This window comes from Pezoporus occidentalis, unplaced genomic scaffold (genome assembly GCF_034315485.1).
Source record: "Pezoporus occidentalis ecotype Australia unplaced genomic scaffold, CSIRO_AGI_Poc_V1 ctg390, whole genome shotgun sequence".
Lineage (NCBI taxonomy): Eukaryota > Metazoa > Chordata > Aves > Psittaciformes > Psittacidae > Pezoporus > Pezoporus occidentalis.
The window spans coordinates 1-18,856 of NW_026915714.1; the positions used below are offsets into that span (position 1 = coordinate 1).

Consider the following 18,856-nt stretch of genomic DNA (forward strand, 5'->3'; position numbering starts at 1 on the left):
AGCGTCTCCCGGCGCCGTTCCTCCGCTTCCCCACGTGCAGTACCGCCGTTTGGACACACGGTGGCAGCACACGCTCACCTTTTCGGTGCCGCAGAGGCAGCGGGCTCCGAAACCGCTGCTCCCCGCCCGGTTTCCATCCTCCGGGGAGCGCTCCTCGGAGCGGTTTCCTGGTTCTGCGAACCCAACAGCGTTTCTCCCGCAGGCATCACCTGCACACACGGAGCTCCTGCCCTCGCTTGGCCGCCTAAAACTCCGTCTGCGCACGGCCTCTCTGGTGCCTGCTCTTCGGCATCCAGGGCTGGGGATGTACTCCTGGAGAAAGCACACTGGGGTCTGCTCTATGGAAGAGCCCCTTTTTTCTCTGGGCCCCCTTCTGGGCTACAGACATCAGCCCAAAAGCAAAGCCCTTTGCTTTGCCCCACCCCTGCCCCAGGGCATTGAGGGAGGGGTTGTGGGTGCTGCCTGGGGTATAAAGGCACAGTGTTGCAGGGGGAGCTCATTCAGCTCTTGGGCTTCAGCAAGGTGGGTTTGCTTTGTCTTTTGTGGCTTTGGAGTCTTGTGGAGTTTTGTGCTGTTGCGTTTTGATGTTTGCTGTAATGGAATCAGGTGAGTGAAGAGCTTCAGGATGTGTCAAGGTTTCCCAGTGTGTGCATTAACAAGTATCTCTGTACGGTTTTCTTTTCGGAGGTGTTATATTTATAGGAGTTTAGATTTTCTAGGGTTGCTTATTGGTCCATTTTGCTATTTTTGTTTTTGCGCTCTGAATGTTTTCTTTACTGGAAGCAGAGTTTTGAGAATGCTTTTTATCACTTGTGTTCTGTATTGGATTGTTAGCTGAAACCGTTACTGCTAGGAGACCCAAAGCAGAGCAGTGACAAGGAGGTGGAAGCAAGAGTTGTGTTATAAATGTCAGTAGTTTGGTGAAGGGAGCGGCATGCCTGGTGGTTGTTGCCCATCACCTCCAGCTGGGGATCTCATGATCAGTTCCACCAACACAGCAGTCTGGCCACGCTTTGCCCTCTTTGTTTTTTTCACTGCCCTTTTGTTGAGTGCTCTTGAGTATCCTCAATCATAGCACATGGAGCACAAGCATCCAGCCCCTGCTCCCACAGTTGAGGAGCCTCTACGGAAAGCTGGTGCTGGGCATCACCTACCCACAGAGGCACCCGGAATGGTGCCACCAGTATGCTGAGCAGACCTGTGTAGGGGATGGCCAGTGGCAGCTTTCTGTCCTGGCTCCTTGGCTGTGGGAGCAGAGGCCGGACGCTCACACTCTGTGCGCCGCGTTGCGGGAAGCCTCAGAGCAGGCACCGGAGAGGTGGTGCGCAGATAGAGTTTGAGGTGGCAAAGCAAGGTCTTTAGGGCGAAGACAGATTCAGGTTGTGTCCTGGTGAAGCCCTGCTCCGGGTCTTTTTCAAGCTCTCCACTTCTCCCCTTAGAGCTTCTCTGGCCAGATTTCAGCCTTCTGTGCCTCAGTTTCCCTACCTGTAGACCAGGAAGAACAGCAATTTTCCTCTGCTTCTCTGCGCTTTCCAATTTCCTGTTTTTATTTAATCCCTCTCTGTGTTTCTCTGGAAGACAGCTACCACCAGTAAGCACCAAGTGGTCCTTGGCCTCAGGTCTGAGTCAGCTACACAGGCATCAGCCATTCTGTGCTGCAGCGAAAAGAGTGTGCTGGCGACACCAGTCCTGCACGGGCAGTAAGCAAAGGGTTCAAAGGAAAATAGGGGGAAACAGAAAAGTCTAAAGTCATTTTTCAGGGTTCCAGCACATTCTCCAAAGTGGTTGCATCTTTTTGGCACTCCCTTATGTTTCAAAGAGCTTTGATGCTCCTGCATTGTATTAGCAAATAGGCTTAGAGCACTCCAGTAATGCTTTTGCTGAGCAAATGTTGTCAATTCTTGTTTGTTTTTCCTCAGCCTTGTTGCTGCTCCTGTCTGCGTGCGATCGTCCAGAGCAAGACTAGGGGAAATCCAGGGAAGACTGCTGGGATGCCTTCTATCTTCTCCCTGCATACCAGAAACTCGATCATCTGACAGTAAGTAATACCTATATGCTTTTGTACATCATACACAACATGTAAAATTGCTTTATTTCCATTTTATCACATGCAAATGCCCAGTGATGAAGAGTGCACAGGTGCATCAAGTGCCAAGTGACCAAACAGCACTTTTAATGCTGGTTTGGCCAAGGTGAAACAGAGAATTATCTGGACTTGTAGACCAGAGGTACACAGACAGACAGATACACAGCTGTCACAGCCCCGTAGGAAATACAAACTGCAATGAGTATGAAGGTGACAACTGGGTAGAACAATGTTGAAATTATATAGCCAGCAGGCCTGTGAAAGAAACATGTCAGTAAGCTGCAGCAATTTAAGAAACAAGCTTTTTATCAGGCCTCTTCTAGCATCTTCCTTCTTACTCTGAGCTACTCATTAATAGTGGTAGCATAATCTAGAGCTGGGATCTCAGAATACTGCGGGTTCTTTCTTCAGATGTCTTTACATCTTCACTTTGTCATATCTACAATTCCACTCTGATCACCAGCACTACAATCAACATTATCAATTTGCCATGTTCCAGCCTGTCTTCTCCTTCCTCCTTCTCCATTACTACTTCACAGATCCAGCTCTTCCCAGGCCACAAAACCCATTTCAATCACATTTTTTTCCTTCAGTAATGACCCTTTATTTCCTTGTACCACCCTGCTCAGTTCATATGCTCTTGCCGCAGCACCTACACACCTAAAATTACCTCCTGCTACTTTGCATTTGAGGACTCTGTTCCCAGCCCCTTTCCTGCCTTAAGTACTGACTATTTTGGGGCAGGGACATTCAGTTTGTCTTTGTAATGCCAGGACATGCTAACATCTTCCTGTGACTATGTGACTTTCCTTGCACGTGCCCTAAATGAATGGTGCCTGCCTTTGGCTGATGGCAGGCAGAAAGAAGAACGGCCTTTCACTGTCGGCAGCTTGGAGAGCTCCTTTTAACATCAAGGCTGATGTTCTAGAGGCTGACATTCTGCTAATAGTTCTTGTTAGAATGCAGCTACCCAGCAGGAACTGGAGCATGCCAGCCCCTACTCCTGCAGGGACTCCTCTCTGCAAGCGAGTGAGTGGATAGAGCCCTGCTGGGTAAATCGACCACAGCATCCTCAGAGCTGAGTGCCTCCAGCTGGGTTATCTCATGGGATGGGATTGCAGAGAGCGGGGGTTTGTTCACTCAAGCTTACAGGTTGGTTCTCTTCGCATTCTGGCCACCTACCTCTTCCTGTCACTCTAAATTGTCTTTCCAGTGACCGTGTAAGCTTATCACAAGCCTTTCTGTCTCTAAGTATTTCCTACAGGATTGATTTGTGGCATTTCTGATGCTGTGTGTTTGTCAGGAGGCAGTTTCCAAAATGCAAAAGCAGACAAAGCTATCCAATTCCTGCTGCTAAACTAGTAAATGCTGGGAGAGCGCAAGGGAACCCTTGTGTGCTATCAGGAGCTGAAGAGCAGCACATCGATTTCTGTCTGAGTCTAGAGATGCAGAAGTCCAGTAAGAGGCACACAAGAGAAACAGTCACTACATAATAGCAGTGTGCAGCAGCTCATGGTGGTAGGCCTCTTGGTTTCCACTGACACCATGGACGGAGTAACAACTGTTAACTGTTTGCCCCTATGGATTTCAAGATAATTGTAATATTTTTGAAAGAGTAGTTAAAAGGTATTGAAAAATGCAATTTGATTTCCAGTCGTTAGCAGCTTGGTTTGCAGCTTCCCAAATACAGGGCATGGGCTGTTAGGTTTACAGCAATTGCACACAGTGCTGCACCTCATGCCCTATGCATGAGAGTAAAACCATCACCCTCAAGTGACCTTTCCGTGCTGCTGAAAAACTACAGAATGTTATCACTTCCCAGCAGGAAGTTTATGAACTTCCTGAAATCCTTCTACCTGTCAAGGTTGTGAACAAAAGTGCTGCAGAGCTTTAACAGTGTTCCTGGATTGTCATGAACAGGAACTAAAGAGGATAATTCAGTGCTGCCAAAATTAATTGCAATGCTTTAACTGCACAGTAGCATAAGACAGGAAACAGGTACCTGACTGAATGCAGAACCTCAGCATTTCCTAATCCCATTACAAAAATCCTAAACCCTGACTCCTGAGAACCACAACATCAATAGAGAGGGCAGAAAACTACAAGCAAGTGCACACAGATAAACTTAGAGCTAACTCCACATGCTCTAACAGAGCCCTACTTCCAAGGCCTATGAGACCTTAGCTATTTGCAATGAAATCCAAGGGTGTGGGAAGTCCATTTCTCCTTTCTTATATTCTCATTAAAACAAACCCAAATCAGAACTAAGAGTTAGCACTGGATAAACCGGTAACCACTGTGAATAAAGCCTATACAGATTTTGGAAAACACAAAATGAAGAGGCCTCCTAACTCTCACATTCTGCTCTACTTTTCTCTGTACTCAGAGCTGAAAAGAGCCTTGGACTTCACCATATTACGATGTCTGGTCATGGAATTCTCCTTTTCTCTCTGCAGATTTATGCATGTCCATACAAAAGGTTGATTGGAGCCATAAGGATCCAGTCTTTCGTAAATTAAAAGCCCCAGCCAGAACACCACCACTCCTCTACCACTAGCTTGTCTCTCTGGAGACAATCCAATGACAGGGTAAAGCTGGCAGCTATAGGTCTTAGGCTCCTATTAACAGTGCCCCACACTTGACACACACCTCCTTGCACAGAGGATACATGCTGCCGCTAACAGCATCTGTACTCTTAAGGCAGGGAGCTGGGAGATAAGAAATGTCTTGCTGCAAAAGAGAAAGCTCCTATAAGCACAATCTCAGTAACAGAGAACTGGTGTTCTTTATACTATCTGTATGGCTGGACAAATCCAGTGCTGTACTTCAACTCCAACTTCCTGCCCTTGGTACTGCAAGATGAAGCTCAAGAAGAGTAGACTCCAGAGATTGTCTAATAAAATTCAAAATATATTCCCAAAACTTAGGCAAACGTACCTACTGCCTTCCTTCAAAAGTGCAATGGCGATCTGGATCCGATTCCTTAGGAAGATCAGCATCAGTATGATTATGACCTCAACACCACAAAGTATTATCACTGGAAACAAACAAAAGTTAGATTTATCAAGACCTGAACCAATAGGCTGTCTCTGTAGTTCACGCCCCCCTCGCACCCCGCTTGTGTTTTGGACTATTGTACATGAGCTTGACAGAACTCCCTGCTAGAGCAGCTCTTTCCTTATCTCATGGCAGCTGCCAATCTTCAATCCCATTTCATAGCTTTGTGGGGGGAAATTCTACATGCCCAGAGTTTGTCAGAACGGGCAGGACCCTGGCAGTTCACCCCTAACAAATGCTGCTTTATGTAACACACATTTTGCATGTTTATACTCTAATGCTGCTCATTTGTAGTATTTTGATACAATAAAGAAAAAGGAGACAAAGAGTCAACTTTTCCTGAAGAGTGCAGTTTTCTGATACATACTCCTCTAACATTTACGTGTACTTAAATCAACAGGCTCGTCTGAGCGTTAGCTTGGCGTGAGCTCCTTTCCCCTCATTCCCGTCAAAAAAAACAAAGAGGCTAAGACAGTACAGTTTTGGACAAATGATTTTCACCTTCCAGTTGTACTGCTGGAATCACACAAACTTGCTCTAAGGTTAGAGAGCTGAAAGCACCATGCCCCGGAACATTTCCTCCCTTAGTTGTGAGCAGTGTTTGATTCATAAACCAGATCTTGTTTAAGGAGCCAGCTTCTGTCTCATTTCTACTTGTGTCAGTTCAAATCCTACTGCTGCAATAGGAAGGAGAAGATTTCTCTGGACACCACCTCCAGAAGGCAGAGTCAAATTCCTGAAGCACACCTCCTCTGACCCTGAGACACATCCGTTAATTCCGGGTGCCTCAGAGGTTTAGACAACATTTAAACCAGCCCAGCAGTGGTGGACATACAGCAGGCCCTGTCTCCTCCAGCTGAAACCAAGAAGTTTTGCAGAGGCAGAGGAAGACAAAGGGATGGTATCCCTCAGCCGTGGGGTGTCTGGAGGTTTGCACAGGGACAGGGTAGTTGTCTTCAGGTCCCACAGATCTGACACAGTCTCAGAATCCAGACCCAGATAGTCAGAGATGATGTTCAATTGCGATCCCAAATACTATCAGCACCCCTAGCCATCAGAACTGCACATGGCAAGTGACCCCTGTGGTGCTCAGAGCCACTGACCTTCTTCAGAGCAAAGTTTTTGTTACATGCGTTTCAACACCTATTTTTGATATGGTTCTCCTTGAAGGAATACATAGGCAGGTTCCTTTGAAGCTGGTCTCAATCCAGTTCAGCTCTGTCAAGTTAATGTTGCTTGTCCCAAGCATTGTGAAAAAGGAAAGCAATGTCATTCTGTGCTGAGTTTTAGACTAGGACTAAGAGGACCTACGTTTTCTTCAAGGACATTTAACTCATTCGCTGGGTGACTTTGGAAAAGTAATTTAATTCCTGAGTACCTCAATTTACTCATCTGAAAGTGACACTGACCTCTGGATAAACTGTACATTGGCTGCTAAGGATCAGGCAGGGAAGTTACAAGAAAAGACTTAACAAAATCCTAATATTCTCTAGGGCCAGCATGCTAAAAAGCTCTGCCTCAACAATATGTAGAAGATGCCTGGCAGCTCAATGATCCAACACAGTTACACAAAGACACAAAACACAGAAAGGAGATTTAAGCAGTAAACTACTGCTCTGTTAATTTAGCTACCAATTCAGAGAGGCAGTGTTTCAGGTTATGTGCCATTCATCATCAGTTAGTATCTGCGTGCCTGCTAACAGAGCAGTAACAGCAGTGCAAGTAGTATTTGACACGTATTTGCTCTCTTGTGCCCCTCCTTCCCTTGGGAGGGACGCGTACGCTGCAGGCTGTCTTGCTGCAGTAGGATTGTCTTAAATACACTGCCCTTGTAAGAGAAAGCAGCGAAGCACTTTTGAAAACCAGAAGTGATGACATTTGTGATGGTTCATTCCACACACGCAGATCAGCCTCCAAGAAAATGCAGTGACCTGAATGTAAACAGGTCTACAAAAGATGCACAGAGTTTTTATTCTCAGTTCTGCGGCCCCCAAGGAGGGGGATTACACAGACTGAGAGAGAAAAATGCTCCTCCTTATCTTCATCAGGACTTAGTTATTGCCTTCTGATTCCTCATTGTGAAAACTGAACACACAGGAAGTAGAATGCTAGTGACACCAGCATTTTTCACTCTCATCACTAGTGCGACTGCATCATGTCCCCTTACAAATACATTAGTAGCCTTGCATAAAAAGTAGACTTTTGTACTATACAAAGAAAGAGAATTCTGCTTCCTTCTATGAGCACCATATGTAGAGGAGGAGATTTACCAAGGCAGAAACTGTAGCAAGACAGCGACTGAACCTCCTGAATATCTATTAACAGATACCAAGTTTAAAGGGCACTTACTAAATGCTACCCACATCTGCCTCAGCTGCAGGTACGCTCTGAAGTCTCTCTGGAATCCAGTATCAGAAACAGTGAGGTCAGACCCAAGGTATTCCTTCGAGATGCTCGTAACAATGCCACATGCCTGTTAAGAAACAGTCAAGATCAAATGAGTGCTTCTGAAGAGTGCAAAGACCATGCTGGGGTTGTTTGAAACCTTGACAAGTGAAGCGTTTTGCCCTCGGCATGTCAGGTAAGCGAAACCCAAACATGCATTACTGCCAGACTAGTCAGCTATAACATCATATCTATAGAAAAGCAAGACCAGTACAAGTGAATGCGGACTAAGCATGCTGTGGGTAGCTGTCCTGGGTTCAGCAGTAGAGCAGGGGGAGGGCAAGAAAGGGGGGGAAGTGAGTGAACGAGTTGCCTGACTGGGTTTAAACCACGACAGTAGCAAATTCAGGTTACTACATCTGGTGCTAAGTATCAGCACAGCTGGATTCTTACTAAATTTTGCTGCCATTTAAGCCCTTCTCACTTAACTGTGTCTAAACCTAGGCACTAGTTCTCCCAACTATAGCATTTAACTGATGTTATCACCGATTTTTCTTGCCCAAAATTAAGCAAGAAGGAAAAATAGCCTCAGAGGCTGGAGGATTACACCTACCATAACCTATAATTCCAGTCATGCCCAAGATGAAAATCCAGAAGAGAACCCCAGCTGTGAAGCTCAATAACACAAGGAAAAGCAGACTCACAATCACTGCAATGAACAACCCACTAGAAAGACAACAAACAGAAACACAGGGAGAACAAGTCTGAGAATCTTTCTTGCATGCCTCTTACTCCAAATGAGGGTCACTTCATCTCGTGTAGGAGAATGGTTTGTAAGCATGTATTTCAAAATCTTCCTTATGAAATATTTCCTCATGGCTCTCTGCTCTTAGAAACAGATTATATATGATGGTCTCACAAGACACAGCCAGAAATGTTTGCGCATACTAAGTTCTCAGGGCGTCTGAACAAGACCAGTGCAGGTCTGGTTTGGTCATTTACACTGGCTGACCAACTCACTGCCTTATTCACACCATGGCCTAATCTCTAGCACAGAAAGTTAAATGGGAGAAATACCTGTGTACAGGGAGGTTGCTGGTTTATGTCCTCCATTTAAAATCCCTGCTTGCAAAGAAACAATATTAGCTTCTTTGCAAATGATCTTCTCTCTTTTGGGTGAGTACATCATTTTTCATACAGATTTTTAATTTTTTATCATTTAATCCATTATTTTCTCTTTTTGACAGCCTGTGCCTGGTTTACACCTTCTCTATTTTAAAGCATGAAAAAATAAACAGCAGCTCCTTATTTCCCCCCAGTTTTTTTACTCCCCCCCTAGTACCGAGCACGACATGCTGTGGTATGTATGGAATACGCCTTTGGCTAGCTCAGGTCTGGTGTCCTGTCTCTGCTCCGTCCTGGCTTCTTGTGCCCCTCCTCAGCGGCAGAACACGAGCAACAGAAAAGTCCTTGATCGCGGTAAGCAGGACCGAGCAATCACTGAAACATCGGTGAGTTACCAGCGTTATTCTCAGAGTAAAGGCGAAACTCAGCGCTGCACCAGATCCTAGGAAGAGAATTAACTCTGCTGCAGCTGAAACCAGGGCAAAGGCCGAGACAAGCACAGTGGCAGGGCGCAGGATGCCGGGCCAGGAGCCTTCGAGGTGCCTGAGATTCATCGAGGGAGATGAAGGCAGAATCAAGCGCACCGGGGGCTCCTGACCCGACTCGTCCCCGGCAGACCGCAGCCCTGCCGCACCGGGCGGGCAGGAGACGCCCCTCTGCGCCCGCCCAAGGCCCCCCCGGTGGGCTCGGATCTCACCTGCTGCCGCCGCCGCTGCCGGGACCCGGACCCTGCCCGCCGCCATGCTGCTCCCGGGCGCTGCGCATGCGGCACCGAAACGGCGCCGGAGGGACCGGAGCCGGAGCGCGAACACCGGGCTGCGGCCACGAGCACCGCGCGGGGCCGCCCACACCCCAACGTGGGGCCGCGCCGGCCATTGCTCACCGGAAGCCAGCAGCTACCACGTGACACCGCCCACTTCCGGGGAGAGCTGTGGGGACAAAGGGAGCGGCACGGCTCATGCGCGGAGCCCGGGCTGCAGTACCCAGCTCTGGGCACAGGATGGCAGCAGCGAGCGCGCCGGGCGCCACATGAAGCCCTCCCCGGCTACCCGCTATCTCCGGTACCGGGAGTTGACCACACGGCGGCTCAGTGAAAGGTTTCCTGGCGTTCAGGGAGCGCCGCCGGCTCCCCGGCCTGTGCCCGCCGCAACGTTTGGGATAGGGCTCCCTGCCTGCCCCTTGCCCACGGCCACAGGCGTCACTCGGGCTCTCCGGGCGGGCTGAGGCTCAGCTCCAGCTCTGCTGATAGTGTAGCACCATTAATGCATGATGCAGACTGGTTTGGTGGCCTCTGTCAGGGAGCAGCAAGGACTGCCTGCCCCCCACACATGGGGATAGGCAGGAGGGAGCTCAGCATCGGCAGGACCCTCGTGGGCAGATGCAGTCGCATGGGCACGGCGAGCAAAGCCAGCGCTCGTGACCAGTTCCATCGAAAGCCACAGCAAGTGATGACCAAGGCCCAGCGTCCTCCAGGAGCATGGGGCTGAGCTACAACGTGCACCAGATGGGTCCATGCAGGAGAGGAGCTGTTTACACGGCATCCATCCAGCAGACAGGGCTGCAGACCAGCACAGCTGCAACAGAGCACAGAGGGCTCAGTTTTGAGCACAGCTGTGCCTCCTGCAGCCATGGGTGTGAGGCCATCTGAGGCTGCCCAGGGAAATTAAAGCCTATTAATGCCCTTCAGGCCCCAACAACTTTAAAAGAAGTCTAAAAGTCAGTTTACACCAAATAAGCTCATTTATTGCTCCCTTTCAGTAAAGCAAGTGAGCTTACAAGAAAATAGTGCCATTCCATCCACTCTGGAGCTAGATGACTATCCAGGGATGCTGGAGAGGGACTCTTCATTAGAAACTGTAGTGACAGGACAAGGAGTAATGGGTTAAAACTGAAACAGGGGAAGTTTAGGTTGGATATAAGGAAATTCTTTCCTGTTAGCGTGGTGAGGCACTGGAATGGGTTGCCCAGGGAGGTTGTGAATGCTCCATCCCTGGCGGTGTTCAAGGCCAGGTTGGACGAGGCCTTGGGTGATATGATTTAGCGTTAGGTGTCCCTGCCCATGGCCGGGGGGTTGGAACTGGATGATCTTAAGGTCCTTTCCAACCCTAACGATTCTATGATTCTATGATTACACAAGGAAAGACAATTTGAAGTTATCCCTCCTGAGATGTTCATGACTTCAGAGCTATTTTCCCATGCCCAAAAAAATACTCAAAGAGAAAAATCCTATCTTTATATAGGCCAGGTTGGATGGGGCTTGGAGCAACCTGGTCTAGTGGAAGGTGTCCCTGCCTGTGGCAGAGGGTTGGAACTGGATGAGCTTTAATGTCCCATCCAATCCATTTCATGATTCTATTTGTAACCAGAAATAATGCTGGTGACCACTGAGAAAAATTTAAGTTTTGATCAACATGAAGAAAAGTGAAATGCCCTGGGCAGAATTATTCAATATTGATTACATACCCATAATAACAGGGTTCAGGCTCTGAGCAAGCCTGACCTTGTAAGTAGCAGTCATCCGGTGATTCTTGCCTGGTTTCTCTGTTCTTGTACTCCAAAGCTGGGAAAGCCCCTGTAGAACCAAGTCAGCAATCTTCAGTAAAAGTCACAGTTAATACCTCTCTGAGAAATATTATCCAGAAGAACATGCTGGAGGTATCTCTTCTTCTCACCTGCCACAGTGCCTCCAGCAGCCACATCACCCCACAGAGCTGCCACACAGAGGTTGCTATGGGATGGGGATGTTACAGGGCCCATTAAATGGCAGCAATCAGCTGCCATGTCACAAAGGCAATAACCAGCGTGCCCCAGTTGCCCCCATTCCCTCGGGTGCTGTAAGGGTATTGCTAAAAGATTTCGCTTTACTCTACCCAAGAAGAAGTCTTTAAGTGCTTACAAAACTAACTGTTATGTGTTTGGTGTCAGAGGTTGCACAAGCACATGGGACAGAAAGAGAAAAGAACAGCGGCTTTAAATGATGTTAGTTTAAAAGCGACTTAAAGCACTGGTCTGCACCAGGTGGGGCAGGGAACAGAAACAGCCAAAGCTGGCTTTGGATGCATCGAGGTCAGGTCATGCTTCCTCCTCCCGTGTCTGGTCTTGCCCTCCCCTGGTGTGTGGTGGCTGTCACCTTTCCCAGGGGTGAAGTGAAAGTGTCCCCAGGGACCTCTGGGGCTCCTTGCAGTTTTTGCGGCTATGCTGGGAATGACCTTGTCAGGATGTTGACAGAGCCTGAACATCTGAGGAGTTCACTCACAGAAAACCAGGCTGTGGCCGACTTTCAGGAGAAAGGGCCCTTCTGCCTGAACGTGCTTTGAGTTTGGGTCTCTCTGGCAGACAGGCCTTGACACCAGTCAAATCAGCATCTTAATGCAGAGATGTTAATTAAGACAAACAGCCAGGATCATGCTTACAGCCACTCAAGTTGTACCTGCATCTGCATGGCCTGAGTTCCCACATTGTATCCTTCATTTACCAGCACACATGCCCGGCACAGAGCTCCCAAAATTGCTCAGTCCCTTTTTCTCCACAGAAACCCACAAATCAGGACATTCCTTTACCGACTGTAATAGACAAAGGCAGAAAAGGGAACAAAACTGGAAAACCCATGTGCTTCATTTTGATGGATTTTGAGCTTACATTTCTCTGCTTCTCCTTGTAACAAGATTCCCAAGCTTTGTCTAAAAATAAAACATCAATGAGGACAAAAGGCATGTTTCTTGTAAAAGTATCCCCTCGCCGTTCAGGTTTCCACATAGCCAAGAAAAGCTTAAATACCTATTTGTGTGGGTGTAGATATATGGACCCTCTCTGTCTGCCTGTTTATTTATTGACATGGTACATATACAGTTTTTCATCAGCTCTAAGCAATTTCCACGTTCTGGTGCTGAGCATCTATCCAAGCCAGCAGCCGACCTGGTGGCTGTAGGATACTTCATGCTTTTCCAGTGTAACATCAGTCTCAGGTGATCCCTGGAAGCACTTAGGCTTATACTTCTCAGTGGTTATGACCTGTGGGTTTTCTGTTCTGTAGCAAACTCTAATTCCTCCCTCCAGGATATATTTATTAGTAGCCCTCAGGCACTTCTCTGAGGCCATCTGCTTTTTACAGCCCAAGCACTAAACTGTGCTGCCCTCCCAGCCTAATTCATTCTTGACTTCCCAGTGTGGGGATGAGCAGCAGGACAAAGCTAAAGGACACACTGCTGCAGGGGAGCCCAGCCCACAGGAAGCACCAGCAGGATGAGGATGCACAAACCTGGCCAAGGGTCCCTGACGGACCTGGTCAGAAGTCAGACCTAGCACCCAGCAGCACCAAAAATGTTTTCCATTGCCTCCATCTCTCCATCCGTGCCAGGCTCTGTGGATTTGGGTTGCACAAACTCTGTGGCTTGCTGTGAGCAGTACGTGCCACCCCTCACCCCAGCTGTGAGGATTTAATGGCTCTGCTGGTTTTGGGGGTGTCATGGTTTAAGCCCAGCCAGTAACTCAGAACCACGCAGCCACTCACTCATTCTCCCACCTTTACCCCCCCTGCTTCCTGAGGGATGGGGAGGAGAATTGAAAGAATGTAAACCCCACATACTGAGATAAGAACAGCCCAGTAACTAAGGTATAACACAAACACACTAGTGCTACCACCAATGGTAATAATGATAAGGGAAATAACAAGGGGAGAGAATATAAAACCAAAAAGGGTAGTGAAAAAAAAGCAATAAACACAAGTGATGCCCACTACAATTGCTCAGCATGCACCAACCGATAACCGGGCCAACCCAAGCAACGATCTCAGCCTTCCAGGTGACTCCCCCAGTTTCTACACCAGGCATGATGTGCTGTGGTATGTATGGAATACACCTTTGGCTAGCTCAGGTCTGGTGTCCTGTCTCTCCTCCGTCCTGGCTCTTGTGCCCCTCCTCAGCAACAGAACACAAGCAACAGAAAAGTCCTTGATCGCAGTAAGCGGGACTGAGCAATCACTGAAACATCGGTGAGTTACCAGCGTTATTCTCAGAGTAAAGGTGGAACTAAGCACTGCACCAGATCCTGGGAAGGAGAACACTTAACAGTTACACTGAACCCAGGACGGGGAGTGGAGACTAAACCACATTTCTGCCTCCTGCTGCAGCACCTGCAGCTCCACTGCTGCCATCCTCCTCAGTGCCCCTTCCTCACACTCCAGTAGGCAGCAGCAGCCCTGTCTAAGTCCTCGTCCACCCTCCCAGAGCCCCCCAGCCGGTGAGCAGGGCTTGCTCTCCCACTCTGGCATTCGCTCATTCCCCTTGGCAGTCAGGAATGAAATTCACTGATTTAAATCCCCCCACTGGATGCGGCGGACAGGTTGTGCCTTACTCTACCGCATCTTGGTCCCCATGGAACAGGATGGCTTGCAGCAGCTGATGCAGCACAGAGAAGTGCCCTGTTCTGTTCCAGCTTCGTGGAAAGATAAGGCAGTTCCTCTCTGCCCCACGGGACTTCTCCCCCTCCTCTGGTCCCAGGGGCCACAGCCATCGCCAGCTGCAGCTCCCTGCCAGGGGCCACTGCTCAGGCTTCAGAGCAGCTGGATTTTAGGTAAGATGACCTCACAACCTGGTCTGAAAAGCAGATGGCTCCAGGTTGGTGTGGGAGCCTCACACTGGTGCCAGCATGGCCATCCCTAACAGTTTTCATCTTGTCTATTCCACACGCAGACAGCCAGCATTATCCTGGCAAAGGCACACATGCATCTGTGATGTCCCATCCCCACCCTGCTTCACCACAGCTCTCACTTCAGCCTTGTCCTTACCAGGACTTTCCTGGGCAGAGGAACTAATCAGCAAAAATAGGGGAAATGAGCCTGTCCACATGGAAAGAGCCACAGCTTTCACAGCAGAAGCTGCTTTAACTGTTTGTTCCCCAAAACACCCAGCAGCTGCCCTGTGCTGCTGGAACTGGGTCCCAGCCATGTGCCAGCATCCCTGGGCTGAGCCAGCCCAGTACCACTGGAAGCAGCTTCCAGCAGCACAGCAACCCTGAGCAGTGCTGACCTGGGAAAGGTCTGGGATGGGGTAGAAGAGGCTGCAGAGGACCCTACTGCAGATGTTGGCATGGGAGGACACCTGTGCTACAGGCCAGCCCCCATGGGCAGACCTCCAAACCTACCAGACCCTGTCCCAGGGTGCAGGGCAGCCTCTTCCCCAGGAGAGAAGAGACAAATATTGCAGTCCCCAACACCAAAACCCCGCTGCACCAGCTCCCTGCTTCCTCTCCTAGCTTCTGCTGCGAGGGAAAGCCTTGGAGGCAGCAGCAAGGTCCATGTGACCAAGGGACAGGTCTCACCCCATTGTGTGAGTGGGACCCCCTGGCCAAGAGTCTGGGGACAGGTCCCTCACGTGGCAAGAAGGGTCACTCAGGAGCAAGGGAGAATTAACTTGAGGGAGTCACACAGGCATTGCCGAGGGACACCTTGAAATTCCCTGGCCACAGTGACAAGATGAGAGGTTTCTCCCTGTTCCATCCCTTGCAAAGCAGCTTTCCTAGGGACAGGGAGCTTTCACACCAGGGAGGCTCTGGGCTCTGGGCACCTCTGCATGCTACTCCCCACCCACTTGATCAGCTCCACTTGGCCATTCTTCACAGTCCTCAGTTCTCACTTCTCCTTTCCCTTTCACATTTGTTCAACCCCCAAAGGAGGAAACACCCACAGCTACAGCCCCAGCAGCTCATTTCCCCTTTGCAGCCCCAGCACCCAGGCGTCTGGCAAAGGCCCCGTGCCGGCTCGGCCATGGGCTGGCTGCTGGTGGGGGTCCTGCTGGCCTCCATGTTGGTGGCTTTGGTGACAGGGGCTGAGCTGAGCCAGGAGCTGTCCCCCTCCACCAGGCTTCCGGAGTGCAAGAAGACCCTGAAGCTCCCAGGTCTGGAAGTGCTGCCAGGGGGCGGCTGGGATAACCTCAGGAATTTGGATATGGGCAAAGTCATCAATCTGGGCTACTCACTGTGTAAGACCACAGAAGATGGATCTTACATCATTCCAGATGAGGTCTTCACTATCCCTCGCAAGCAGAGCAACCTGGACATCAACTCTGAGATCATCGAGTCCTGGAAAGATTACCAAAGCATCACCTCTGCCTCCATCAACCTGGAGCTGTTCCTCTTCTCCTCCATCAATGGCAAGTTCTCGTATGACTTTCAGAGGACCAAGACCCACCAAGTGAAAGACCGCGCCGTCACCACCCGCGTGCAAGTCAGGAACCTGGTTTACACAGCCAAGGTCGACCCAGGGGCAGTCCTAGACAAGGGCTTCAAGAAGCAGCTGCTGACCATCGCCAGCCACCTGGAGAACAACCAAACACGCATGGCTGACTTTCTGGCTGAGGTGCTGGTGCTTAACTACGGCACCCACACCATCACGTCTGTGGACGCTGGAGCAAGCTTGGTGCAGGAGGATCAGATCAAGGCAAATTTCCTGAAAGACAGCTCGGCCAAACGGAGTGCTGTCACAGCCTCAGCCGGTGTGGCTTTCCACAGCATCATCAGTGTGAAAAGCGAGGAGTCCCTGAACATCAGCTCTGGCTTCACCAAGCAGTATCTGGAGAACCGCACCAGCTCCAGGGTAGAGAGCATTGGCGGGACCCCGTTTTACCCAGGCATCACCCTCAAGACCTGGCAGGAGGGAATCAGAAACCAGCTGGTGGCTCTCGACCGCTCAGGGCTGCCCCTGTACTTCTTCATCAAGCCCAGCACCCTGCCAGAGCTGCCGTCCCCCACAGTAAAGAAGCTGGCCAGGCATGTGGAGATGGCCATCCGCCGCTACTACACCTTCAACACCTACCCGGGCTGCACTGATGCCACCTCACCCAACTTCAACTTCCATGCCAACACCGATGATGGCTCCTGCGAGGGTGCCATGACCAACTTCACCTTTGGGGGAGTTTTCCAGGAGTGCACTGGGCTGGCCGGCCCCGACACTAGCATGCTCTGTCAGGGGCTGGAGCAGAGGAACCCCCTCACTGGAGCATTCTCCTGCCCCAGCACCTACACTGCAGTGCTGCTGGGCATGCAGGAGCAGGAGGAAGGTCACAGCCATCTGGAGTGCCACAAAAAGTGCACCCTGGGCATCTTCTGTCACCGCAAGTGCCAGGATGTCTTCTGGCTCTCCCGGGTGCAATTCAGAGCCTACTGGTGTGCTGCGAGCAGGACAGTGGCCCCAGGCTTGGGATACCTCTTTGGAGGGCTGTTCAGCAGCCAGAGCGTCAACCCCATCACCGGTGCCCAATCCTGCCCCTTGGGGTACTTCCCACTGAAGCTCTTTGATGAGCTTATGGTGTGCGTGAGCCAGGATTACGAGGGGGGTAGCCAGTATGCAGTGCCCTTTGGGGGTTTCTTTAGCTGCCAGGCAGGGAACCCCTGGGCAAGGCAGCAGCAGGGCACTGCCAAGAACTTCCATGACAAGAAATGCCCCCCAGGCTTCAGCCAGCACTTGGCACTCATCAGCAATAGCTGCCAGGTGGAATACTGCGTCCAGGCTGGAATCCTCACAGGGGGCTCATTGCCACCTGCCCGACTGCCCCCCTTCACCCGGCCCCCCACCAGCCCGCCGGCCATCGACACCGTGCTGGTGAGCAGCGCGGATGGGGGCAGCGCCTGGGTCAGGGATGGGCAGAGCCACACGTGGCGGCCAGTCCAGCCAGAAGAAATCCAGCACGCAACAGAGATGGTGAGGGGCCGGGGGCTGTCAGGGGGAGAAGTGGCCGGCATCACTGCAGCAGTGCTGGCGGGGCTGGCCACCATCCTGGCGACAGTCTGCTACAGCCGCTGGAGGTACAAGGCAAAGGGATACCGTGCAGTGGGCGAAGGGGACAGCCCTGCTGCAAGCCTGGAAGACAGGACTGTGCTCTCTGTGGGTAAGGGGTACCAGCAACAGCTGGAGGGGCTGTTGGCATGACTGCTATGTCCCCGTCCCATGTCCCCATCCCATGTCCCCTCCCATCCCAACTGTCCCCCAAACCCAGGCCAAGCCCTTTACCCAGCACCCCTGCCACAGGCAAAGCTGTGCAGCACCAGCAGCCCCCTGGAGCTGAGGGTCCCTGTCCCCACAGAGAACCAAGGCTCACCTGTCCATGGGGTAACACATGCTCCTGCCCTCCAGATCCCCAAGCTCCAGCATCAAGCTCCTGAGAGGTTCCATGGCCTTTCAGACCTGTCCCCAGCTGGCCTCAGAGGCCAAGTCCCAGGGTCAACCTGTCACCAGCACACACCATGACATCCCTCCACCAGGCCCTGCACCTCCATGACTGCATCTTCCCCTTCCAACCAGTCCTGGGGTTTCTGCCGCTTCAGAGCTGAAATGAGCTTCCCCTCCACTGCAGCCATGCCCCAGCTGTGCCCCCATCTCAAAACCAGAAAAAGGGGACCCAGTGTACCCTTCAACAAGCTGCTCAGGACGCTGGGGCACCCAGGGAAAAAGAAACCCTCAGCACAGACATCTTCTTCCCCCCAGGATGGCCCCAAAAAGCCAGTGAAAGCTGTGCAACCTTCCCTTCTCCCACACACACAACACCAGCAGTGCATGGGCACATCCACAGTGGAGACTTGCTCCTTGTAAAAACCGGGTCAGGATGCGTGCAGGAGCCTGACTCCTGGGGAGAAGAGCCCCAGCCCTGCAGAGAGCCCCCGGGACCTGCAGCCCCCAGGGCCAGCACAGACGGCAGGAGCAGCACTTCCCTGTGGGACAGGAGGGAGCAGGGCGACCTCATGGAGACACGCGCAGCATTAGCCACTGACCTCTGCCTGCTGCAGCGGGAGGGCACCCCTGTCTCCATGTATATCTATCGGGATAGATATACACACACGCGCAGAGGCACGGATCAGTTTTATTTCAGCCAGAAACTGTGGAGGGAACACAGCATTAAAAAAAGGAAAAAAGTCACGTTGTGAAGAGTCTGTGTGATGGTGACAGCGCGGGCGAGGGGGCTCCCCCAGGCCATGGGAGGGTTTTGCATAGCTCCAGCCACGAGTTCTCTGCAGGGGGGAAGTCCAGGGCTGCGGTGGAAGAGAAATGGCACTGCAGCAGCTCCCCCAGCTGCAGAGCCGCCCAAAACGGGGTTTTCCTGCGGAAAGAGGTTTTCTTCCTTGAGGTAGAAAATACCATCCCATGCTAATGAAGGCTGGGGTCAGCCCCATGCAAAGGGGCATCAGGGGACGAAGGGTGCCGGGCCCTCCCTG

General features: G+C 51.0%; 1 protein-coding gene across 1 annotated transcript; it reads left to right on the top strand.

The window, feature by feature from the left end:
• Positions 1 to 15,323: 15,323 nt before the first annotated feature.
• Positions 15,324 to 18,558, top strand: MPEG1 (macrophage expressed 1). Its single transcript, XM_062632545.1, has one exon. It carries the CDS (start codon positions 15,417 to 15,419, stop codon positions 17,574 to 17,576), a length of 2,160 nt encoding a protein of 719 aa, XP_062488529.1. The 5' UTR covers positions 15,324 to 15,416; the 3' UTR covers positions 17,577 to 18,558.
• The last annotated feature ends 298 nt before the right edge of the window (positions 18,559 to 18,856 follow it).

What these genes read in the sequence shown, in the direction of transcription:
- MPEG1 (XM_062632545.1), top strand. Translation starts at nt 15,417, where the DNA reads ATGGGCTGGCTGCTGGTGGGGGTCCTGCTGGCCTCCATGTTGGTGGCT.